Source organism: Protomyctophum parallelum (assembly GCF_964188405.1).
Source record: "Protomyctophum parallelum genome assembly, chromosome: 2".
In the NCBI taxonomy this organism is placed as follows: domain Eukaryota; kingdom Metazoa; phylum Chordata; class Actinopteri; order Myctophiformes; family Myctophidae; genus Protomyctophum; species Protomyctophum parallelum.
Window position 1 is genome coordinate 21,555,057 of NC_139699.1, and position 26,747 is coordinate 21,581,803.

Consider the following 26,747-nt stretch of genomic DNA (forward strand, 5'->3'; position numbering starts at 1 on the left):
AGACATAGTCACAAAGTGCTTTACATAACAGGATAAAAACAACAACGTAGTCACAGCTACAACAAGGTATCAATAAGTGGACAACGTAGAAGCATACACACAAAAATAGAGTATGCAAAAAGGAAAATTAAGAGAAAGCCTTAACGTAAAGGTGGGTTTTTAAAAGGGTTTCAAAACATGACACAGATTTAGCAAGTCTTAAATGAATAGGTAGGGCATTCCATAGTTTGGGAGCCCGGAGGCAGTAACTAGGACAGTGCAGCTAACCAGTCGCCGCTCGGGAGGCGGTATAATGGGAAGTCAACAAGCTTTATGCATCTTTGAAACATCTCACCAACACTCAAGCGGCACGCCGCTCGGCGTGAACGGAGGGTATGTACATCTGCATCCCAACGAGAGTGGAATAACCGATTAGGGACCCTACGGTTAAGCGATGTCCAAACTTCAGAAAAGCTTAACCGAGGGTTCTGAAAGGGGCTAGGCAGGAGCAAGCAAGCAGCTAGCCACCAGGCCAGCCAGCCAGCCTTCACCAGGCACTGGGCAGGAGCCAGCAGCTAGCTACCAGGCCAGCCAGCCAGCCTTCACCAGGCACTGGCAAGTGTTTTTTGACTGAGGGGTCATATTTTGCCAGCAGGAATTGGAGGAATTGCCTGTCATAACAGTATCAGGATGTATCAGGATGTTGATATCAGCCAACACTCCACCCCCCCCCCCCCCCCCCCAGAGAGGACTTATAGGGCCTCATCTGAAAATATGTTGTTCCAGGAACCTTACAGAAGCAAAGATTTGAGTTAAAAACTTTCGCTCTGAGAGAATATATATTCAAAGATTTGCACCACATTTTCACGATTTTTCCAAAAATAGCAGATCTACAAGCTCGTATGAGCTTGTAGATCTGCTATTTTTCAATAGCTAAAGTATAACATAATGCCTAAAACGCCAAAAGGGGTTTCTCTCCAGCTGGTCGAAATGACGCTCGCGGCGCGCGGCTGTAACCTGACACATCGGGGAAGCGTTTTTTCGCCCCTGCTGCAAGTTGTAGTCATTTCCATCCACCAACTGTTTTTGGGCTGTTTGTGGCATTCCGACAAACCGCCATTCTGACTACGCGACTTTCTGTGTGCGGTTATAGGGTTATAGGGACTCGAGCACTTCGGAATGGTATAGTGCTTCAGAATGCCACCGGTTTAAACAACATTAGGAAGCAAGCAAGCACCAAATATTAGCAAGCTGGTTGGAATAACGTGTTAATTCCTTCCACGTGCTACGTCCAACCAAGGAAACTCCCCCACGTCAGGTGTAAAGGAGTGACTTGGACACTCGTGCATGAAGGAAGCATGAGTTCAAGTCCGTTGCTCTCCCCAGGTTGGCGGAGGGTGTGTAGAGCCCAGGATCACATTAGATAATTGACACAGGGGTGAAAAATGGGTTACAAAACCGTGGGATAAAAATGATAAAAATAATAAAAATATGCAAGCTACTTTACAGGAAAAACAAGCCCAATGTCGCCTATATTAAGCAGACATGGCAACAACTGGCCACGGCAGGCCTGATGACGGACACGCCTCGGCACACACAGGGTTGAAAGTCTTGACAAAAGTCCCAATAACTGCTATGTTGGGAATCTAAGTTCTCACTGCAGGAGGAGTATCGTATGCACGGGTTACGGACATCTGTCTTTCTGTTCCCCGTCACAGCTAGGATCATTCAAGTTTTTTCTAATCCCTGCAAGATCACTGACCCCACTTTATTTGTCAGCTCATTTTTATTTATTGGGCGGTCTTGTCGCATCGCATCAATGTATAAACCACAATCAATCACAGAAAAACTGAAGTTTAGGGGAAAACATTTTAATCTATAATGAAATCACATGCCGTTTACTGTAAATGTGTGCATGCCACAGTAAAAAAAAAATCCTCAGTGCCGATGTGTCCATTTTTAACTACCGGGGAGCGTACAGATGGACGCTTACGGGGCCCATTTGGTTCCATTTGTACGCTCGCCAAACACTGAGGATTTCAGCTTGTGTTGTAAAGGTCTCTGGTACATGTCAATTATGGTGAGTTGCCGCTAGAAGGCCTGCACTTTAGTTGAGACGAGTCAGGGTCAGACACACACACATGCAGCGAGCGCTCTCTACTGAGCATGCCCAGAGGCCCCAGCTGTGGCACCTCACTGGAGAACAGAGTGTCCATTGTGTGCCTCGTCGGTAACAAAACACAGTGCCAGAGAGAGAGAGCACAGATTAAAGGCTGTGCAGCTACAGTATATAGTCCACTTTGTGGTTCCCGAGTTCTCATGGACATAAATGAAAACTGTGGGACCGCTACAGTACAAAGGCATCGAGGACCGAGGGGTGGGCGGCTAGCCGCCGGGACGTCAAATACACTGTGTATGGCGGTCTGGCGGATGTCCTTCACTGTCTGTGTTTGTCCACAACAATGATGAGTTTTTCGTTATTTTTTTTTATTTTATGGAAGGAACGTGGGAGTTTTTTTTAAACATTTATTTGATGTCTTGGTTTGAAGTGTAAACATGCCCATTGGCATTTTATTGTGTGCTATGCTTCACAACAATATTATAAACGGCTGCTTTCTATTTCCCAAGGTTAAAAAAACAAGATAAAAAGAAGGTGAAGCTATGGGTACGTTCTTTCTGTGATGGTAAACTTGAAGGCCTGAAAATGTCCTGTGCTGCTGCTGCTACTATTGATCAGTGTTGTTTTTGGCAGCAAATTTCTATTTTAGTTTTATTCATCATAGTCTCTAGTTTTAGTCACATTTTTGTCACGAGGAATGTTTTAGTGTTAGTAACTTGCGCTAGGAAAATAGGAAAAAAATAAGAAGAAAAACAAAAACTTGCGCTAGGAAAAAAAAAGAAAAAAACAGAAAAAAAAAAAAAAAAAAAAATAGGAAAAAAACTTGCGCTAGGAAAAAATAAGAAGAAAAATGAGAAAAAATACAAAAACTTGAGCTAGAAAAAAATAGGAAGAAAAACAAAAACTTGCGCTAGGAAAATAGGAAAAAAAAAAGAAAAAAACAAAAACTTGCGCTAGGAAAATAGGAAAAAAAAAAGAAAAAAAAGAAACTTGCGCTAGGAAAAAATAGGATGAAAATAAGAAAAGAAAAAAACTTGCGCTAGGAAAAAAAAAGAAAAAAAAGAAGAAAAAAATACAAAAACTTGCGCTAGGAAAAAAAAAAAAGAAGAAAAACTAAAACTTGCGCTAGGAAAAAAAAAAAAAAAAAAACTTGCGCTAGGAAAATAGGAAAAAAAAGAAAAGAAAAAAAACTTGCGCTAGGAAAATATGACAAAAATAAGAAAGAAAACAAAAACTTGCGCTAGGAAAAAATAGGAAAGAAAATAGGAAAAAAAAAAAAAAAAAGACTTGCGCTAGGAAAAAAAAGAAAAAAAAAGAAAAAGAAAGAAAGAAAAAAAAAACTTGCGCTAGGAAAAAAGAAGGAAAAAAAAAACTTGCGCTAGGAAAATAGGAAAAAATCTTTTTTTAGTTTTTTTTTAAGGCTCTTTTTTGCAGGCTCTTTTTTTGCAGGCTCTTTTATTTGCAGGCTATTTTATTTGCAGGCTCTTTTATTTGCAGGCTCCTTTTTTTTTCTTCGCAGGCTCTTTTTCGCGGGCGCAGGCGCGACTTTTTCGCGACTTTTTTGTGTGTGTGTCTGTGTGTGTGTCTGTCTGTGTCACGACTGTGTGTGTGTCTGTGTCTGTCTCTGTGTGTCTGTGTGTGTGTCTGTCTGTGTCACGACTGTGTGTGTGTCTGTGTCTGTCTCTGTGTGTCTGTGTGTGTGTGTGTCTGTGTGACTTTTTTGTCGCAACCTTTAGTCGCAACTTTTTTGTCGCAACTTTTTTGTCGCAACCTTTTGTAGCGACTTTTTGGCGCGACCTTTTTGTCGCGACTTTTTTGTGTGTGTGTGTCTGTGTGTGTCTGTGTGTCTGTGTGACTTTTTTGTCGCGACTTTTTTGTGTGTGTCTGTGTGTGTCTGTGTGACTTTTTTGTCGTGACTTTTTTGTCGCGACTTTTTTGTCGCGACTATTCTGTCGCAACTTTTTGTAGCGACTTTTTTGTCGCAACTTTTTTGTGTCTGTGTGTGTCTGTGTGTGTGTGTGTGTGTGTCTGTGTGACTTTTTTGTCGCGACTTTTTTGTGTGTGTGTGTGTCTGTGTGTGTGTCTGTCTGTGTCATGACTGTGTGTGTGTCTGTGCCTGTCTCTGTGTGTCTGTGTGTGTGTGTGTGTGTGACTTTTTTGTCGTGACTTTTTTGTCGCGACTTATTTGTGTGTGTGTGTCTGTCTGTGTCGCGACTGTGCGTGTGTGTGTCTATGCCTGTCTGTGTGTGTGTGTCTGTGTGTGTGTGTCTGTGTGACTATGTTGTCGCGACTTTTTTGTCGCGACTTTTGTGTCTGTGTGTGTGTCTGTGTGTCTGTCTGTGTCGCGACTGTGTGTCTGTGCCTGTCTCTGTGTGTCTGTGTGTCTGTGTGTCTGTGTGACTTTTTTGTCGTGACTTTTTTGTCGCGACTTATTTGTGTGTGTGTGTGTGTCTGTCTGTGTCGCGACTGTGCGTGTGTGTGTCTATGCCTGTCTGTGTGTGTGTGTCTGTGTGTGTGTGTCTGTGTGTCTGTGTGACTTTGTTGTCACGACTTTTTTGTGTGTGTGTGTGTGTCTGTGTGTGTGTCTGTCTGTGTCGCGACTGTGTGTGTGTGTGCCTGTCTGTGTGTGTCTGTGTGTCTGTGTGACTTTTTTGTCGCGACTTTTTTGTCGCATTGCAAAAGTTGTGTCAAAAGTTGTGTCACTTTGCCCTGGCTGAGCTGGGAAGGCTGACAAAGGGTGAATTGCAAAATTGCAAAATTGCAAAAAATTGCAAAAAATTGCAAAAAATTGCAAAAGAATTGCAAAAGAATTGCAAAAGAAATTCAAAAATTCAAAATTGCAAAGGGTGAATTGCAAAGTTGTGTCACTTTGCCCTGGCTGAGCTGGGAAGTCTGACAAAGGGTGAATTGCAAAGTTGCGCAAAAAAATTGCAAAAAAATTGCAAAAAAGAAAATGCATTTATTTTAGCAAAATTGCAAAAAAAATTGCAATCTTTTTTTTTTGCAAAATTGCAAAAGAAATGCAAAATTGCAAAGGGTGAATTGCAAAGTTGTGTGACTTTGCCCTGGCTGAGCTGGGAAGGCTGACAAAGGGTGAATTGCAAAGTTGTGTCACTTTGCCCTGGCTGAGATGGGAAGGCTGACAAAGGGTGAATTGCAAAGTTGTGTCACTTTGCCCTGGCTGAGATGGGAAGGCTGACAAAGGGTGAATTGCAAAGTTGCAAAATTGCAAAGGGTGAATTGCAAAGTTGTGTCACTTTGCCCTGGCTGAGCTGGGAAGGCTGACAAAGGTTGAATTGAAAAATTGCAAGAAAATTGCAAGAAAATTGCAAGAAAATTGCAAGAAAATTGCAAGAAAATTGCAAGAAAAAATTTGCAAAATTGCAAAATTGCAAAGGGTGAATTGCAAAGTTGTGTCACTTTGCCCTGGATGAGCTGGGAAGGCTGACAAAGGTTGAATTGCAAAGTTGCAAAGTTGCGCTAGGAAAAAAAATAAGAAAAAAAACAAAAACTTGCGCTTGGAAAAAATAAGAAAAAATACAAAAACTTGCGCTAGCACAAAAAAGAAGAAAACATTGCAAAATTGCAAAAAAATAATAATAATAATTTTGCAAAATTGCAAAGGGTGAATTGCAAAGTTGTGTCACTTTTCCCTGGCTGAGCTGGGAAGGCTGACAAAGGGTGAATTGCAAAATTGCAATTTTTTTTATTATTTGCAAAATTGCAAAAAATAATAATAATAATTTTGCAAAATTGCGAATAAATTGCAAAGGGTGAATTGCAAAGTTGTGTCACTTTGCCCTGGCTGAGCTGGGAAGGCTGACAAAGGGTGAATTGCAAAGTTGCAAAATTGCAAAAAAATGCAAAAAATTGCAGAAAATTGCAGAAAATTGCAAAATTGCAAAAGAAATGCATTTTTTTTTTGCAAAATTGCAAAATTGCAAAATTGCAAAGGTTGAATTGCAAAGTTGTGTCACTTTGCCCTGGCTGAGCTGGGAGAGAGGAGAGGTCACACTGTCTGTCAGGTTACATTAGAGCCTATGTTGTATGTATGCACCCGGACTGCCAGGCCTTGAGTAACAGGCGCCCCTGTTAATCTTGACCTACAGCTGCCTCGTGTCAAACCAGAGACAGGACTGTCAAAGCCACGGAAATACAACCACCCCATTTTGTAAAGTTATATTGTATTCAGTGTTGTTTTTAGCAGCAAATTTTGATTTTAGTTTACATTTATTTTGTTTTGGGGTGAGCGTTCCGGTTATCGATCAAATAGGTATTGTGGCAAACCAGGGGAAACCGCCAGGCCTATTCCCCACAGAATGAGGCTGGGGGAGGTGATAGAGGGAGTATATCACCCTGTACAGGTATTGCAGCCAATGGGAGCTGGACATGGACGCACCTGCAGCCGGTAAGGCAATCACCAGAAGCTTTTAAATAGCAGACGCCCAAGCTGTCTGGTGAGTCAGTTTGAACTAATGGAGGAGTGAGGAAGGAGGAACCACTCTGTTCATGAGGAGGCTGGTATGAGGGAGATCTCACAAGTGAGTACAAGACTTAACTCAAACCTTTGGAACCACTTGGATGTGCTGTGTGTGTATTGTGGCTCACCTGGTCTCGTTCTCTCTCCCTCCCTAGGCCGACTGAACTCCACAAGGGAGAGCCTACAGCACTCTCACCCAACTGAGTAAAGTAGTCACTAGCTCTCTCTCTCTCTCTGCTCTGCCCACAGGACTGCATGTGAATAGAAGCCCAAGCCCCTGACAAGAGGAACCCTGTGTTGACGTTTTGCCCCGTTTTCCCCTTTCCCTAACACTTTAATAAAAGACAATTTAAGTTTATGTTGAATCTGACTCTGAGCCTCTTATTTTATTGTGAATCTGTGCCTATTCTCCCCTGGGTTGCCACAGTATACAGTCAATTATTATTATTATTATTTAAGTCTAATTTATACTTTGATTATTCAAAAACTGATCTACAAGCTCACTGCAAATGTTGCATCGAAATGCATTGTGCGCTTGTACATTTGTCTTTTTGAATTTTGACAAAAAAAAAAAAAAAAAAACGAAATATTTGCTTTTGTATATAGGCCAACCGTGAAGAATATTTGCATGCCATGGACCCCTGGGGGTCCATGGACCCCACTTTGAGAACCACTGTGTAGGCATGTAACGATATATCGTATATCGATCGATATTATATCCTGACGGTATCGATTTATTAAAAGATTATATTGATTTTCAGAAGGAAAAAAAGTAATGTAATGTAATCATATTCCATCATATTCGCATGCTTTTGGAGGGAAATGAGACAGACATGCACTCACTTTCAGTAGTAGAGGCCTGCAGAGGGGAGCTGTATGTGTCTGTGAGACTGTGACACAGGTGATGGTCGTTATTGATGCTCATTAAGGAATACAATTATGTTTCTGCACTGTCAAATAGGTCTACATCTATCCTAAGAAGTTAGTTGTTGCACAGAAATTAAGTACTTTTACATCAAAAGTAATGCTACTTTTGCAATGCAGTTAAATAAAAATTGTGAAAAAAGCTTGGGGGGAAGATAAATCATTCAAAAAAATATTTTTCAGTCATTTGTCTGGAAAATAATTGTGTTGAAAATATTGTGAAGAATTGTATCGTGAACCTCATATCGTGATAAGTATCGTATCGTGAGTTGAGTGTATCGTTACATGCCACCACTGTGGTATGTCACCAAGGTGTCCAAGGGGAAAAGCCAAACAGGTTTCTAACCGAGCTGCCATGCAGGTCGGCATTTAATGCCTTTTGTTGGAGTTTCTTGTATTATAATTCAGACTGATGGTCTGGAAAGAAGGCATAATGTACAATAAATGGATTGACATATTCATGACTATGACTCATGAAGAGTAACCTGACTCCGCCAGATTGCGGCAGTATTGAGTTCACAAGTTCCCTCCTCCTGCCTGCTGGCAGAATGCAAATATTGTCCAGCAGGGGGAGTGGTTCTACCAGGCTACATGAAGTGTGGGTCATGACCGAAAGAATAACGTTGCAAAATGAGTTTTCTCTGACGAGTGGCTGGCATCTCCTTTAGAGATAGGGTGAGAAGTTCAGTCACACAGTAGAGAGTAGAGCCGCTGCTCCTTCGCCTGGAAATGTGCCAGCTTAGGTGGTTCGGGAATCTGGTTAGTATGCCTCTCGGGCGTCTCCCTATAGGGAGGTCTTCGAGGCACGTCCCACCGGGAGGAGACCCCGGGGCAGACCAAGGCGCAGGTGGAGGGACAATTTAGGCGTTCATTTAGCAGACGCTCTTAATCCATGTGATTTACAGTAAGCAAGAACCAAAAAATAATAATAATCACATCGACTCACTGGCTTTGGAACGCCGTGGGATCGCCCAGGAGGAAATTGCTAATGTTGCCCGGGAGAGGGAAGTCTGGAGCTGGAGCGGTTGGCCCCCGCGACCTGACTACGGAATCGGATAAGCGGTTGAAGATGGATGGATGGATGGACATGATACAATTCTCTGGACATTTAATTACTCAAGCATGTGTCTAAACTTGACTCAACCCAGTTGCCCCTAGCAGTGGTCAGGTTTGCCTCTATACACCTACATAATAGACACAGGATCTGACACAAATCACTTCTTTAATATTTTGGTTTTCATCTCTCTCACTCACTCAGAGTCATTACTAGGCTATATGGTGCACTCAGTGGTCGATGAAGTACTCACAGTTTTTCACTTAAGTAAACGTAGGAATACTCTGTTAAAACGTAAGGTCCACTATTCAAAATTGACTTGAGTAAATTAAGTACAAAAGTATTGGCATGAAAATATACTTTAAGTAGCCTATAGCAAAAGTATATAGTCATTGTGCCAAATGTTCTTTTTTTTCAAGTGTTCAAAATGTATAAATAAAATAAAATAACAAAATAACAGATCTACAAGCTCACTTCAACTCTTAACGAGATTACACTTAAGACGGAGGGTGGAGGTGAGATTTATTGCAGATAAATTGATTACAGTATGGAGCTGGGATTGAGTGAATGGACAGAACTGGTGACTGATGCATGATAAACAGAATGATGAGGAGGAGACATGGTGAAGGAGCTTTGGCGTGAGCCCCGTGGGGACGGGCCGGAGCCTCTGCTCGGATCCTGCCTGGCGAAGGCAGGGGGGCTCTTAAGTGCTTTTAAGGGGGCGCGGACAAGGTAACGTTGATCTGATTGGAGCTGACGAGTGATGGATCACACAACTAGATAGGCTAATTTTAAATAACCAGAAGTGGCTACTGCAGGCTACTGCATGTTTTGTTTTGTATGCATGTTTAAAAAAAAATTGTAATGCTTTATCAGTGTTTCGTCCACAGTCAGTCTTTGTATTGAGTTGTGCTTTCATGTGAAATGGCCTACCCATTCTGCAAACTGTTAATAAATATTTCAATCAATCAATCAATCAATCAATGAACAGTCAACACATCCTACTCATGTAGCAACAGTTTACTTAGGTAGCCTATGTGACAGAGTTAGCTGGCAGCTGCAGTATAGAATCTGCATTTTGCAACTCCTACCAACATTCATTTCAAGTATTGCACATTTGCGAATAAAGTTCTCAATATCAGACGCAGCTGGCCAACGTAGACTACACCGGATTCGTAACTATCCACTAGATGGCGCTCTCGGTTTTAAAAGGCATTGCAAATATAGTGTGTTTAGTTAATGTCGTGAGGGTCATTTTAGGCTGCAACTACTTTTGAGGCGAGCTTGGCGAATTTTTATACGAATGCAACCATGTTTTACTCTTTACTGCCTGTCATATGACAACATAGTTTTACTGTTGGAACTTGGAAGGTAAACATACAAAGCAACAAACAATAATTACTAATAAAAACGTCAGTTGTTGTTTCCTCTTTTTGTGTATTTGATCAATCGTGAGATCAAGGATTATTTATGATTATTTTGTTGGCCCTCATAGGCCTAACAACATTTTTCCCCAACTAGTACTGCGATCAACTATATAATTTCAGATGCATTAAAAAAAAAAAATATTGCACACAAACAAAAAGCAGGTGTAGTGAGAAAAGTGAGAGAACGGATCGAGTGGAGATCGAGTGCGCAAACTGCTCTGCATTTTGGATGCACGGAGATGGAGATGGATGGATGCATGTGTGGGTGCACCGTGCACCTTTTTCGCTTTTTACGCACACAATCTTTTGACAAATAACAGGCTGAGAAACTATGTGGGCTTTGAGGCTGCTGAGACACCCTGCTGAGGGGGGTCCAGCTGGGCCGGGTGAGGGTCAACTGTAGAAGAAAATGCGGCCGTGCATTTGGATTTTGGAGTGTTAATCTGAATTCAACCAGTCACTCAGACCCGGGCCATTGTGTACTTAAGTGAACGTTCCGTGAAGATTGTTGTATTGTGATTTTTCTGTCTTTCCGTTTATAGCCCAATATTTCTTTTGTGCAAAACTTATATGCTTGGAATGGATTCAGAATCATGAAAACCCCCCTATTTCATATGTCACATGTTACTTTAAAGACTGATGAAATTTAGAAATGTTTCACTTTATATAGTAGGATGTTAATGGTAAATATTGTCAGGGCAAAAAAAACGGTTTACATTTTTGAGGCTCATACATTTATGAAAATTACATTGAAGAATCTTCACGAAACGTGCACTAAACTGGATTATGCTACATAACTACATACACTACAATTATTATTATTATTATGAGTGCTACTGTGGGAGGGTTTGGGTTCCTTTGAGTCCGTGTATAATCCGTCGCAGGACGGTGTCCAGCGTCCAAAAAATAGCAGATCTACAAGCTCACAACGCGTCGCGAAGCGACGCGTTGTGAGCTTGTAGATCTGCTATCCACCCCACGCTATTCGAGGGGCGGAGCTATGTATGGCGTCGGTCGGGGCGTCTCTCTGGAACTGTAACCACTGAACTAAAGTCCCAAAACAAGAGCAAAGACGTACAAGGAAAAATAGTTTAAAACAAAAAAACTAGTTGATTTAATCCTATAATTTTAATGTTTTTACAAACTACGTATCTTATTGGAGACAACGACAACAATACGGCGGGCGCTCCTTGGTAAGAAAACTATAGTTTTTATTTTGTGTGTGTTTTGTTTCGGGGTCAAACTAAACTCATTCAAGAGAGAGAGAGAGAGAGAGAGAGAGAGAGAGAGGTTGAACTGGGTTAAAAACTGTAAAAACTGTAAAGAAGTGTACAGACAGACTCGTTTTTTTTCGCCAAGGGAATGTTACACTTCTAGACTAAATTGTTAATGGTTTAATAATTCATAATTAAGAAGCGCAAAGCTTAGTATAGAGGAATAATTGTTATTATTGTTTTATTCCACCTGTTACATACACAGACAGAGCCGATTGAAAATGGCATGATGATGATGCAGCCACAATACTGTATGATACGTCAAACTGCACTACTGTAGACTAGTATATAGTAGTTACTTTTTTTACCCTGGTACAGTACACTCACACACTCACACACACACACACACACACACACACACACACACACACACACACACACACACACACACACACACACACACACACACACACACACACACACACACACACAACTATCCAAATCGGATACACCGGTATGTTACTAGCTGGCTTTGAACACCATGCAGTGTTTGCGTCATATTAATATGAAGCAAATTATTATTATTTATTTTGTGGTGTAGTTGTTGTCATATTGTCATTGTATGTTTTGCATTCATGATGTCTCCACAAGCTTACTTAAAGCTTGAACAAACAAAGTTACAAAACCATGCAGTGTGTTTGGACTGGCAGAAGAAAGACTAATGGTGTCACATGAGTGTAGATGAGATGTTTACTACAGCACTGGTTCCCAAAGTGGGGTCCGGGGACCCCCAGGGGTCCTTGAGGGAGTTCCAGGGGGTCCCCCAGGTAAACGATAGTGTGGAACCAAATAGACCCTTATGGGTCTGTAACTCTGAGAGTGTACAAATGGAACCAAATGGACCTGTTAGGGTCCATTTTGGTTCTGTTTGTACACTCAGAGTTAAATTAACATTGATTTTACAATATAAATTGGGGGTCCCAGAGATAGAAATGTCATTAAATGGGGGTTTGTAGATGAATGCATGTCAAACCGACAGTTTGACATGCCTTGAAATTAAACGGGTTGATAATCTCTGCTAGAGCCGTAAAATTCTTCTATTATGGGGGTCACTGGCATTAGGCATAGCTTTTCACATGGGGGTCCGTGGGCTAATTAGTGTCAATTTGGGGGTCCTTGAAATGGAAAAGTTTGGGAACCACTCGTTTTCTATGTCTGCCCTATGGCAGACATAGAAAACAAGTCCACTGTTTCTCAAAGTCAGATCCGGGGACCACCAGGGTTCCAATCAATGGACCCTTTTGGGTTCTTAACTGTGTACACTACAGATGGACCACAATGGTCCTAAACATTGTCCCAGGCCTAAACATTGTCCCGTTCCTCCCCACACACAGGAACAGTTTTGACATATAATAATTTTGAAATATTAAAATTTGCAACATTTCACAAGATCAGTATCGGTATCGGTCCCAAAAAACCTGATCGGAGCATCCCTAATAGACACTGAGGATTTTTAGAGTGTAGATTGGGGTCGCACTCGCAGCAATAAAGAATTGTATCAAACTGGGGGGTCCCTCATACGCGAAAACCAGCCAACACCAACCAGCACATCAGGAGCAATTAGGGGTTCAGTGTCTTGCTCAAGTACACTTAGACAGTAACTCTGGGGGAGCCCGGGTTCAAACTGGCAACCTTACGGTTACCATCCGGCCGGTGGCCACTCTACCCCTGAGCCACCGCCGCCCCTTCATGAAGAACAGTGATTCTCTCTGACCTGTTGATCATTTCAAAGAAGGGCCTCCTAGTTTGATATGGTTGCTGTCGTGTCGGGGGCAGAAACACCTCTTATCTTCTCCATAATCTAACTTTTTGTCCTGTAAATCAACTCACCACTTGATCATACTACAAACAACAAAAGCATGAGAAGTATATAGGCAAGCAGATCTACAAGCTGTCAAGCTTGTCGATCTGCTTACTTTTGAGGCTTTTGATTATGTGTAGAAGTTTTTTCCCACCTGACAGAGACGATAATATGCATTGATATGCTCCTCGATCATTGGATTAATCCAAGAAAGTAATCGATAGATGGCTGCAGCTGCATGCAGCCCTAATGGTAGTTAATGGAGAGCAGAACACAGAGAAGGCGGGGTTGGCTCAAGTGTTTCCTCCCTCGCATAGTAGAAGACAATGGGAGGAAAACAGTTGCTTAAAACACACCTCTGCGTCCTTGTGTGTTAAATACATGTACATGTGATACTGCCGGTGAGAGAGAGACCGCATTGTGTTGTCCTTGAGCTTTATTCTGTTCCGCAGAGAGAACACGGTTTTGTCTTGACAGACAGCAGGGGACTTTTCAATTGTCCGTTAAGTTACTTTTCACCTGCTCTGCGTAGGTTGGTAACGGAGTATGAACTGAATATGAACTGGGGGCTCTTCTGAGTCATCGCGAGAGAGAGTCAGTCTGCAGATAAGGCATGGTTTGAGGAGGAATTTTCCTTTTGCTCTGGCATGACTTTAAAGCTCAATTCTGGCATTAAACCCAGCACGCATACCGCAGTACATCTCATAGTCATAAGGTTATACCTGTTCCTCTGTTGGTCTACCAACCTGTTGAACCAAACCTACTGAGTCTGACCTACTAACATGCTTCAGAAAATAGTCCAACCAACACCCAAACCTTTTTCGGCTGGCCTGTCCATAAAACGTTGGACAGACAAACAAAGTTCTGACGGACATATCTGAAGTTGGGAAATGGGAATTTGTAATTCTTTGTAGTTCTCACCAGTGTTGTTTTTTTTACAGTTTTGCTTTGTGAGCTTGTAGATCGGCTATTTTGAGCATGCAACCAAGTGTAAAATGACTTCTACTGGATCTCTTTTCCACTATTCCCTTCCTAGCATTTGTTGACGAAATTGTCAGTATATTTAGTCTTAGTTTTAGTCATCATAGCATAGTTTTAATTTAGTTTCCATTTAGTTTTCGTCATTGAAAAAAGGTAGTCGACGGACATTTTTATCTTAGTTTTAGTCGACGTGGGACGTACCCTTCTGAGTTCTGAAGTTCAGGTGGAATAATGTGTAGGCCCTTAACGTTATATAACGAGTTATAACGAGTTATAATTCGCCCATACTGCGGGCCACGGGTCCAAACTAGCAGATCTACAAGCTCACAATGTGTTGTTTTGGCGCACAACCCCGTTGTTTTGGTCTATATTTTTGCATAAAAAAATCAGTGTTGGTCGTCAACGATCTCTTTTTTCATCTACCAATGAGTATTATTGTTTATTCTCCCGGCTAGTCAGAATTTATTTTACCTGGACTCATTATTTGTAAATGATTCACTTATTCTGTTCATGCATTATTTAAATTGGCAGCCTACAGTATTATGCCAAAAGCAATCAGGCTATTATCACTATTTGTCTAGTATAAAGGGCCTATATATATATTTTTTTTTGATGTTTGCAGATGTTTACCGGTGATGACATACCCGAAATAGAGACGGCAGATTGAAAGTGGTTTTAAATGACCGTTTCAACGATTGCCTGAGGTTTGCCTCAGCCTGCTCAATTCTAAAGGTGAATCTGGGGCCTTTTGCTTTTGTTTTAAGTCTTATCTGTGCCCCACTTACAGACCCATCACTATTTATCTTGTATTGTAACACAGCATTATCAGCAAGGCAAACAGGAACCAGTTAAAGAGGCCATTGTCCATGGAAACACATGGCGGCTGCTGATGTGTGTGTGTTTATTACGGGTCTCCTTTTAAGAAAAGTGGCTGGTTTACCTTGATTGTATAGTTATAAATTATGCCGATGAATGAATCCCTATGCTCTGTTGTGATGCAGTTAGGTGTAAGCATTACAGGAGTATCGCCAGGCAGCTGACTCTCAATGTCCCAGTGGTAGATTAGTTGCTCTGGCTCCCAATTGAATAAATATGGTGTAACAGAGTTAAATTGACATAAGTGACACATTTCCCATGGCACACTGCATAAACTATAGTGGCCACAAATGACAGTGCGATTTACAAGGATCCGCTGAGCGCACACCACGCACGCACGCACGCACACACGCAGATTAACCAACTCTAAATATGGCAACAGCCAAAATGATTCAGAGATGACAGCTCTTCTTTTAACACCCCCCCCCCTACCCCCATTTAAACTATTTCAAAGCCTTTGTTCTGTACTGTAAACAGTCATCTCGGTGCACCGTGTCCGTTACTCACCTGCTTTGCTCTACCTTTCTAGACACCTGATCATATGGGATGTTCTAACCAGGGGGGCAGTCAGCCAGATATTTCGTGAAGCCTCATTTGAAATCGGTAGTTCATATAATGGCCTGTTGTGGCGCTGGACTGGACCCAAAAAGCCCCATAGCTCCATAGAGGCCCATGTATTTTGGCCCAACTTCACCTAGACTGTATTACCTTAATAAACATGGTCATGAATACTTTCTTCTTCCAGTCACTAGTTTAAAGTCTCATTTCTAATGTCATAATATTCTTTTTGGAAAATTATGGTCCCATTAATTAAAAAAATGACCATAAAGAAAAAAAAACATCGCGTATGTTCTGAGGGGCGTGGCTACCGTTACAGTCTATGATCGGGATTCCCCTCCCACTCGAGTCAAAATAAAAACCAACGGAGAAGAAGGGGGGAAGTCCCGCCTCGTTGTCTGGGCAGCCAATGGCCAGCTGGTCCAAAACGGAGCCAGCCAATGGCCAGCTGGTACCAAACGGATCTAGAAAGATGGCGACTTACAGTGCAGGAATAACAGGCTTCATTTTACGTCCATGTTAGACCCGGCGAACGCTTTGTCCATATTTTTCAGTCTATGGTTCTAACCCATCAACGCCTGAGACCAGATTTCTACAAAATGTCTTCTAAATCATGACAGTTTGTTTCTAATCTAAATCAGTGGTTCTCAAACTATTTAATGTCAAGGACCCCAAACATTATATGTATATGGCCACCGACCCCCCCCCCCCCCCCCCCCATCTGAAAATAATGTTGTTCCAGGGACACCCCCCCCCCCCCTCCCCAAGAGTTGAGTTAAAAACATTCCCTGTGAAAGAAGATATTTTCAAAGATTTGCACTATACGTTTTCACGATTTCCCCCCTAAAATAGCAAATCTACAAGCTCGTAGCGCGGCTCTCTGTGCCACGCTACGAGCTCGTAGATCTGCTATTTTTCAACAGCTAACGTTTGAAAATAATGGTTAAAGCGGTTAAAAGCTCTAAGGTGACACAGACATGACGTGTCCTCAGGTTTTAAACAATGTGGTCCCATCATGCTGACTCATGGCGTTGGTGCTCAGACCGCGACCTGCACCTCCTCCTTAGCTGACTGAGGGTAGTAGTTCATTGACTCTCTGTTCAGAGAGGGCTGTCGAGAGCCGCTCGCTAAACAAACAAAGCCCTGGGCACAAATAAAAACACCAAAGAATATTAAGTTAGAATAACAGAATTAAGGGTTCTGAATGATGATGATACTTAAAGATCTCCTTTGTGGCTGCAGTTTGTGGCTCTTGCTGGGAAACCTATAGGATGGTCCTGTTGGAGTCAGTCACCCCTGCAAAACAATAAAGCATTGTTAAATAAAGCAACAATTTTCGACCTACACTGGCTCCCCGTCGTCAAACAAATAATTCACTACAAAATCCTGATCTCCACCTACAAAGCACTCAATAACTTGCCTAACCTTCTCTTTATCTAGGACGGTCGTGGTTGGTTGAGGTTTCATTGTGATTACGGTTTAATTGTCTTTTTTGGCTGTTGAACATTGGAACATGAATAGAAATTACATTTCTGTTTGTCTTTTAGCTTTGTTGGGCAGATATGACAAATAACATACCATTACATTAATATGGTCCTCTCTCAGTTTTATTTTTTTTATTTTCTGTTGAACATTAAAAAAATTAGATGAGTGAATTAGGTGAGACGCCAGTTGATCAAGAGTGTGGTCAATAATGGAAATGATGATGATGGAAATATGACATTTCTACCCTAACCCTATACAGATGAATTGGAATGTATGTTCTTAACGATAATGCAAAAGGAATTGTGATTATCTCAAATAATTGCAATCATGTAACAATTACGACACGCCTAGAAACATCTGTTTGGCGGAAGAATCCACCGGCAGGATCTAATTTCCACCACTAATAACAACCAATTTCTTATTTTCCCTTCGCAGAGGTGGTGCCACCTAATTGAGGGAGAGCGGGATTGATTTTCCTCCTGCGTTTCCTAAATGGAGTCGTACAGAGTGACCGGCATTCCCAACAACGGCGCGCTACAGCGAGGCTACACCCACCCCTCCCGGCCCTCCTCCCGGTCTCACAACGGGGCCGGCTCCTACGGCCTCAGCATCCGCGTCCAGGGCATCGACGGACACCCCTATGTGGTCCTGAACAACCAGGACCGGGGCCCTCCTCCTCCGCAGCCCCACGTAGACCCCAACAGCAATGGCTACATTGACGCCGAGGGCTCTTTCATCGATAACTACCACGAGTATGATTTCCGCGGAGGAGGAGCCAAGGGCTCCCGTTCCACCAGCCCCTTCACGGAGTACAGGTCTCAGAGTAAAACCACCGCGCACTACGGCGGCGGCCCTCACAACGGCGTCGCGGCGGATTCCAACGGAAGGAAATCGTCGTCCGCGCTTCTGAACTTCCAGCGGCACCCGGAGATCTTACAGCCGTACGATCCGGAGCGCAACTCTCTGGCCATGGACGGGTACCACAGCCTGCCCTCTCGGCCCCTCCCCACGGCCGCCGACATCCACGATGATGATAGCAACCTCCAGCGAGTCTCCGCCGAGGTGTCCCACCACGCCGGGTCGCCGAGCTCAGATCAGAGTGGAGTTCCCGCCCCGCAGCAGACGAAGACAACGCGACCCCTACCCAAGAGCCAGCCCGAGACGGCGGCCCCCTCGAAGCCTCAGGCCCGGCCGGCCGAGCCTCCGCCGCAGTCCTCCTCGTCTCAAGCCCAGCCTTCTCCCCCCGAGACCGAGGCTCGGGTGCAACACGCTCCCCCGCAGAGCAAGCCTCAACACGCCCAGGTGGCCCAGCCACAGGCCAAACCCCACCAGAGCGGTCTGCCTCAGTCCAAGCCGGCCCCTCCACCACAGCCACAGCAGCAGCCAATAACGCTCCCACCGCAGCCCCGGCAGCGCTCCGCCCCGTCCGAGCCGCCCTCCGCCACGCCGCCGGCCTCCAGTCCCAGCGCCGGCGAGCGGAGCAGCAGCAGCGCCAGCGGGCCCCCCTGCGGATCCCCGAGTACCGTTTGCGGCAGCATCAGCAGCGCCGGCTCCAGCCTGGAGCGGACGCGGCACCGCGAGCCTGACGTCCTTCCCCTGCGCAGAACGGACTCCAGCGGGCCGGTGCTGCAGACGGCGTCTCGCTCCCGCCACTCCTCGTCGTCGTCCACAAACACGGCCCGGGGGGGGTGCCCGCAGGACGCCGACGCCTCGCTGGAGACGCTCTACGCCGAGACCATCAACCGCCACGAGAACCGCCGCTACATCCCCTTCCACGCCGGCACGGGCCGAGACATCGACACGGGCTCCATCCCCGGCGTGGACGAGCTCATCGACAAGTTCGACGGCGGCGGGAAGGACGGCGGAAGCCACCAGCGGCGGGGCAGAACGGGGGGGCGGAGGAGCCGGATCAACGCCGAGGACAGGAAGCGCTCTCGCAGCGTCGACAGCGCCCTGCCGTTCGGCCTGCACGAGGGGGCGTACGCGGACGAGTTCAGCCGGCGCCAGGGCACGTGCATGGAGCACGTGCTGCGGCCCTCGCAGCTGCGCATGCAGAAGACTGTCGGCAGCCAAGACTCCTGGGCGTCGACCGTGGAAGGGAAGGCCGGCGCCACCGCCACCACCACCAGAGCCCAGGCTGGTGCCGCAAGCAACAGCCGCAGCGCCCCCGGGTCCCCTCAGAGCACCATCTCTACAGGCATCGGCTCCATCCAGGGCTACAAGAAGCCACTGAGTCGCTCCTCGACTCTACCGCCCGCCAGCGCAGAGAGCCAGGAAGGTGGCGGTGCCTCCGCCCCGGGCCCGGGGGTGACAAAGACGGCGTCCCCGTCTCTGGCCAAGCCCTCTTCCAGTGCAGGGACAAAGCCTGGCACGGAGGTAGACGCTCAGGTAAACACAGTCAACATCAAAGTCAACATCGGTCTTTCGAACCCGTTGCGACCTTATGCTGATCCCTTCGAAATCAGTACTTTATTCCATGCCATGGACCGCCACAATATGTATTTGGTCGCCGACCCCAATCTGATTTTATTTTTGTGCCTAGGGAAATAATGAAATATATACAAATATTTTCAAACACTAATGATTTTCCCAAAAAATGGCAAGATGTACAAGAACAACTGTTCTAAATCCCAAGAGAAAAAAATGACTCTTTGACACATTTTTATTTCCCCCCCTTTTCTTTCTCCTCTGATTATCCCTCCCCCCCCCCCCCCGGATGGTATATTATATTGACGTCAGAATTGGTCTCAGACAGTCCTCGCTGGGTTGGTGACCTCCAGGCCTTCTGCTCATTTCCTGTTCTCTCTCTCCAGGTGACACCTGATCTGCTGAAAGGTCAGCAGGAGCTTTCACAACAAACACATGAGGAGACAGCTAAACTCATTCTGTTCAATTACCTCAAAGACGGGTGAGTACCAACCGAGCTGCAGCCTCAGACGTTTTCTCTTCAATTACCCCAAAGATATTTTGCCCGTAAACCTCAAGTTTAGCGGGCATATACAGTTAATATACGGTAATATACAGGTGTGATGGTTCCCAAATGGGTTTACAGTACAATAACGGGACATTCAAAGTATATGTAAATCATAAAATGCATATGCCATACATATGCCATGTTTCCCTCATTCAATTAAGAAGTACCGAGCAGCAGCCTCAGACGTTTCCCCCCATTCTGGTCACTTGGCATTTTAACCCATTTAGACCTGACATCGACATTTAGAAAAAATGACTTCTAAATCATGACAGTTTTACGTATATTGCACCTATATATCAGTGGTGCCGACCCCCATCTGAAAATATGTTGTTCCAGGGACCTCCAGGGACCTGCAGAAGCAAAGATATGAGTTAAAAACGTTTGCTGAAAGAATATATATTCAAACATTTTCACGATTTTTCGAAAATAGCAGATCCACAAGAATGGGTTAAGAATGTGATGTCTGGTCGGGTCCATTTAATACATATACTGTACATTTCACGTCTAACCAAAATACGCCAACATTGCTATACTGAATACTTCTCTCGCAGTAACCAGTATAATAGAAATAAATGCAAACCAGAGATGCACTCTGTCGAAGTGCCAACTTCCGCCTTGCATGCATGCATTTATGTTTGGCATGTATGTTTGGCATACATACATACCCAGCCGATCACCAAACGTACCTTAGTTACGTCATCAAGAATGGTGGTCCCTTATTGTACCTAGCCGATCGCAGTACTTGCACGCTCTGCCTGCGCAAGTAATAAATAAATATACCATGCCATGAAAGGTCACAATTTGCATCTTGGCGCTCAAATGTATACTGAGGGACTTTGTTATCGGTCAACATATTTACAGATTGATTTAACTATAGAAAGTTGCCAGGCAGCTCATTTGAACTTGGGAATGGCGTGGTTTCTAGACATTCAGGTTTCTGCAAAAACAACACTCCCATCCAAAAGCATTGGCAGCATTGGCACCCTCATAGGTAGCATTAAACAGTCAGTGTGAGTGTGCCCTGACTCCGTATTATATGGTGAATAAACTATACTAGCTGCTCAGGCCCTACAGGATATAATACTTGAACGCACATTTCACCAAGTTAACCCATTTAGACCTGAGGACGATTAAAAAAATGCCAGTTTTCTGAAAAACCCAGTCGTTCTCAAACATTTTCATGTCGATGACCCCCAGAATAATCTGTATTTGGCCGCAGACTCCCATCTGAAAACATGTTGTTCCAGGGACCCCCCAGAAGCAAAGATTTGAGTTAAAAACGTTTGCGCTGAAAGAAAATATATTCAATGATTTCCGCCAAACTTTCGTGATTTTTGAAAAATAGCAGACCTACAAGCTCGTAGCTTAGTACAACATATTGTTTAAAACGAAAACGGTTTCCCGCCCAGAATGGGTTAATGTAATGGATTTTCTTTTCCAAGTAACCATATTGCGGGAGTGTTTCAAATGGTTCATTATCTGAACTTGACTGTTTTGTGATAAAAAGTGAAGGAATGTGCTCTGCCTTGCCCTCCCATCCAAGCTGCGAGCCGTCTGGATTCTGTTTCCTGGCAGAAGTTCTCTGTCGTTGGCTTTCTCTTCATCGCACTACAGTGAAATGAGTGAGGGAAAGGCTTTGTCCTTGTTCTAGAACTTTAAACTCTTGAAACTCGGTATGGACGATACAGGAGCTGGATTTAATTTGAAGTTTAAATGCAATGACATTATGTGTTTTTTAATCCATGGATACCGCCGTGTATCCGGTCGAGCAACTAGATAATGAAAGGTGAGGCTTCCAAACCGCATACTCAAGACTAATAGACGTATCAAAGCTTTGACTGGCGGCCGTATCGGATGACTTTCATTTTGCACGTTTTTCTTGAGAGTCTTGAGAGTTATACACTAGTCCAAAAAATGGTTACTTTTCAGGATTCAAATATATCAGATCTACAAGCTCAAAACGCATCGCTTCGAGGTACGTTTCGAGATTGTGGATCTGTTACTTTCGCGTGACCCTGCAGTGTGCTCCAGTAGGGCGTTAATTTACAAAAAATCTCAATGTATGGAGACCGCAGCGACATGCATTATTTCATACAGAAGAATGGTCTTCCTGCTTTCTTTGTCGCACCTCCAACATGGTACAGCGATTCCCAACCTGTGGGCCGTGAGGATATTGCAAGTAGGCCCCCCAAATAATTTGCAAAGGAACACATTTGATATTGATAGTATAACATTAATATAAAAAATAATAAACGTAAACTACAAACTTAAAAAGTATACTACGATAGTTATTTCCACTGATCCAAACTTGGAACACAAATCGATTGCAGTTCAGGCTTTGTTGGATTGTGCTCAGTAGGCCCACTCAGTCATCACCATTTGACAGTCTAGTGCAGTGGTTTTCAACCAGTGGTCCTTGAGGAGGGGGTTCCAGGTGGTCCCCAGCTAAATGATGGGAGAGTTGCAAACCAAATGGACCCTTATAAGTTTTTATCTCTTGACAGCGTGAAATTAAACCAAATGGACCCATACGGGTCCATTTGGTTTATTTTTATGCTCTCAAGAGTTACATTATTAAAATATCTGCATTACTTCAATTACAAGAAGTCTACACAATTAGAGAATGTAGAATAATTGTTATTTTGATAAACGTTTGCCAAAAGCATGGCATTTCATAGGTTCAAATAGAGATATTGGTTGTTCAGTTTGACCCACCAGTTGTGGAGATATGGCAGCAAGAGTAATGTCTTGCAGAAAACAGTGAGTTGAGAAAACGGGCTTGAAAGGTTCACTTCTGTGGTCTCTAACATTACACCTAGCTACGTGTTTAAGCATGTATTTCATATTATTTACATGTCGAGTTCAGCTCTGACACTTATTTCAGACATGCTCTAGTATGTGAAGAGTCTGCCTGTGATATTAACTCATAAAAAAAGGAAGGGCTTTCTCCTCTGGTAGTTGCGCTATGGCAGTCTCTCAGTCAAATCTGGTCACAAATAGTGGTCCGCGTGGCTCAAAAGCTGAATAAATAATGGGCCTTGAAATTAAACTGGTTGAAAACCCACTGGTTTAATGGGCCAGACAGGTGGGCCACCATGGCACAACCGCCTCCAAGACTTTCCAGGCGGGCCCTACTAGTGATCCAGAAAAAAGGGTTTGGGAACCAACCCACTTGCTTCTGCATTCCATAAATGAGCTGTGAGCTTAGTCAGAGAGGGGAAGAGAGGGGCAGGAAGAGCATTTCTCTGGGTGTGTCGGGTGACCCGGGGTCAGGAGTCACAGGACAAAAGGAAAGGAAACAGATGGAAAGCAGCGACGCAGCGCGACTCAAGCGGAGCCGCGGGCGCCGCTCCCTCTGGCCTGGCGGACAAACGGTTCGCAGGCCCGGCCGGGCCGGCGGGGGTTATATGGACGTTTTTAATGAAAGTCATCTGGAAGTGGGGAAGCTAAAAGGAGGGGTTTGGCTTTCTGTGTCAGCATTGGAATTCATTGCAATAATATACTGTCAATGGTTGCTGTGTCGCCCCATAAGTCTTCCCTTTCCCTCTTGTATAATAAAAAGAAAAGAATGCACCGTCCACTGTATACGAGACCAAACAACATCTCATTTGAACATGATGTCTATTCTGGCTGGGGTGAGCAATGAGCATTCAGACCCCTTTTCCACCGGTAACCGGTTCAGTTCTTTTTGGTTCTTAGTCCATGAGCCTGAGCTCCGAGATTGGAACGTTAAGTATGACTTGAGTGGGCAAAACTATACCTATTATAAATTGTCTATAGGATCATATAAGTAAATTAATTTATGATAACTAAATTTGTAATACAATAAATCATTGTCTTCTTGTAAGTCAGGGGTTTTCAACTGATTATGAACCAGGGACCACCACCCTGACTAATAATCAACCTGGGGACCACTGTTGAGTTGGGTGAGGGGATATTAAAATTAATATAAAATTAAATCAAGCCCTTAACAGTCAGTAATTTAACTGGCATATGCTAGTCGTCCGGAGCTATTCTTTTCCGATCGTTGCCCTTACTCTGTTCTCTTAACCTTCCATATTAAACTCATAGATAGCAGACACATGCGATTGCATGATTATATGGGCACATATTTCCTAATAGACTCAACCAGTCAATCCGGTTCACTTTCCATTGAAATTCAAACTCCCTTTCTGTGGAAGTTCTTGACATCCGACTTCCCAGTAACTGACATTGATGTCATCATATCACCAGGTCACTTAATGAACTAGTTCGTTTCCCAACTAGTGGTCGATAAAAAACATACTAAATGCATGGCCAGGGACCACATGCAATACCTTCACGGACCACCAGTGGTCCACGGACCACCTGTTGAAAACCTATGGTGTAAGTAATCAACTGGGGAAGTTCCATGGTGATAACAATCTAATATAGTATATATAGTATATATTTGCACACATTCATAATTAACGTTCCAATCTTGGAGCTCTGGCTCATGGACTAAGAACCACAAAGAACTGAACCGGTTCCCATTGGGAACCAACCGGTGGAAAAGGGGTCTCAGTGGAAATAGGAGATCTATACAAGCTTGCGGTCCGTTGAGATATTGTAGGCCGGCTATTTTCTTCAAAGACATTGTGGTGCAGAGGAGGGGGAAAAGGAGCACGTCGAGTACAGAGCCCTGAGGGGCTCCGTTCAACTCTTAAGTGCAGGGTTTAAAGTGGTTAAATGTAAGCGCATCAGGGTCAGACTGCTTTTCTAGAATAGTTTTTTACACCGGAAATCAACTATTGGTGACCCTACTTGACCTCTGATTGGTGTCTGGCAGTCACAGATATACAATGTCTACTCATGGGTTCAACCACTTGCTGTATATTTAAGGGATATTTCACTTAAAAAAAACTTTGGGTAATTTTATTGTCTACTGAGGCTTATGTGAACACCCCCGGCAGTTTTTAAGTTGCTTGATTCAGTATTTAGATATTATTATTATATTATTAATTATTTTGGAAAATAACCTTCTTCAGGAGGAGGCTGGAGGAGACGAAAACTAATTATTAAACATAATTAAGAACAGTAAATGAAAATGCACAGCCCCTCACGTATTAGAAGGACAATATCAGTCACCAGAAAAAAGGACGGATGTTTTCGATGAATCTATCATGGTTAAAATGGAGTTTGAAGTTACAATGGGTTTGTATAATCTGCAGTTGATTTAGTCGACTAAAATGTATTTTGTCTGGCCTTGATGCTGTGTAATGACTGTTTATACACGTGCTGAAAATAGCCATTCTACAGGCTCAGCACGACGCGTTGTGAGCTTGTAGATCGGCTATGCAACCTTGTGTAATGACTTATACTGGATCTCTTATCCACTAGTCCCTCCCTAACATTTTAGTCTAGTTTCTTGACGAAATTGTCAATATATTTGTAGTCATCATAGCTTAGTTTTCATTTAGTTTCCATTTAGTTTTCGTCAGTGACAAAAAGGTAGTCGACGAACATTTTTCGTCTTGGTTTTAGTCGACAAAATCAACACTGTCAGCTGGTGAAACGGCTCTGTCTCGAGTCCCCTCTTTCCCCCCAACATGTGCCCCAACATAGTTAATAGATGGATGTAATGAGGCCCTGTACTGTGAACTTGTGAAGTGACACATCAAAGCAAGCGTTATCCATCCTGACCCGTCCTGACGTATAGAGGCTTGGGGAAACAACCCCCCCCCTGAGCACCTAGTATAGGGATTAGTCTATGATCCCCCCCCATATGTTTGAGCCCACTCTGTAACCCTCCATTAGCATTGTGTGTGTGTGTGTGTTAACATGTGTGTTTGCCCGTCGTGTGTGTGTGTGTGTGTGTGTGTGTGTGTGTGTGTGTGTGTGTGTGTGTGCGCAGGAGCGGCGATAACGACGACAGCACCAAACGAAAGGTCAACCTGGTCTTTGAGAAGATCCAGACGCTGAAGTCGCGGGCAACGACGACGACGGGGAGCCTTCAGGGAGACAACCATGTGAGGACACTGTGCTGTTGTTGAACACAGGAAACTGTGCTGTTGTTGAACACAGGACACTGTGTTGTTGAACACAGGACACTGTGCTGTTGTTGAACACAGGACACTGTGCTGTTGTTGAACACAGGACACTGTGCTGTTGTTGAACACAGGACACTGTGCTGTTGTTGAACACAGGACACTGTGCTGTTGTTGAACACAGGACACTGTGCTGTTGTTGAACACAGAACACTGTGCTGTTGTTGAACACAGGACACTGTGCTGTTGTTGAACACAGGACACTGTGCTGTTGTTGAACACAGGACACTGTGCTGTTGTTGAACACAGGACACTGTGCTGTTGTTGAACACAGGACACTGTCTTGTTGAACACAGGACACTGTGCTGTTGTTGAACACAGGACACTGTGCTGTTGTTGAACACAGGACACTGTGCTGTTGTTGAACACAGGACACTGTGCTGTCGTTGAACACAGGACACTGTGCTGTTGTTGAACACAGGACACTGTGCTGTTGTTGAACACAGGACACTGTGCTGTCGTTGAACACAGGACACTGTGCTGTTGTTGAACACAGGACACTGTGCTGTTGTTGAACACAGGACACTGCTGTTGTTGAACACAGGACACTGTGCTGTTGTTGAACACAGGACACTGTGCTGTTGAACACAGGACACTGCTGTTGTTGAACACAGGACACTGTGGTGTTGTTGAACACAGGACACTGTGCTGTTGTTGAACACAGGACACTGTGCTGTTGTTGAACACAGGACACTGTGCTGTTGTTGAACACAGGACACTGTGCTGTTGAACACAGGACACTGTGCTGTT

At 43.9% G+C, this 26,747-nt stretch overlaps 1 protein-coding gene across 2 annotated transcripts in view; it reads left to right on the forward strand.

Moving 5' to 3' along the window:
• The first annotated feature begins 11,050 nt into the window (after positions 1 to 11,050).
• The window catches only part of cgnl1 (cingulin-like 1), an 83,140-nt gene continuing 67,443 nt past the window's right edge, over positions 11,051 to 26,747 (forward strand). Inside the window, exons 1-4 of one of the 2 annotated variants that reach the window (XM_083759514.1) lie at positions 11,051 to 11,176; positions 17,394 to 19,346; positions 19,772 to 19,866; positions 25,805 to 25,919. In XM_083759514.1, coding sequence (XP_083615640.1) covers positions 17,451 to 19,346; positions 19,772 to 19,866; positions 25,805 to 25,919 — 2,106 coding nt within the window. In that variant the 5' untranslated portion in view covers positions 11,051 to 11,176; positions 17,394 to 17,450. Of the gene's footprint in view, positions 11,177 to 14,669; positions 14,772 to 17,393; positions 19,347 to 19,771; positions 19,867 to 25,804; positions 25,920 to 26,747 lie in introns of those variants that run through there. The other variant, XM_083759515.1, reaches the window with a different exon arrangement.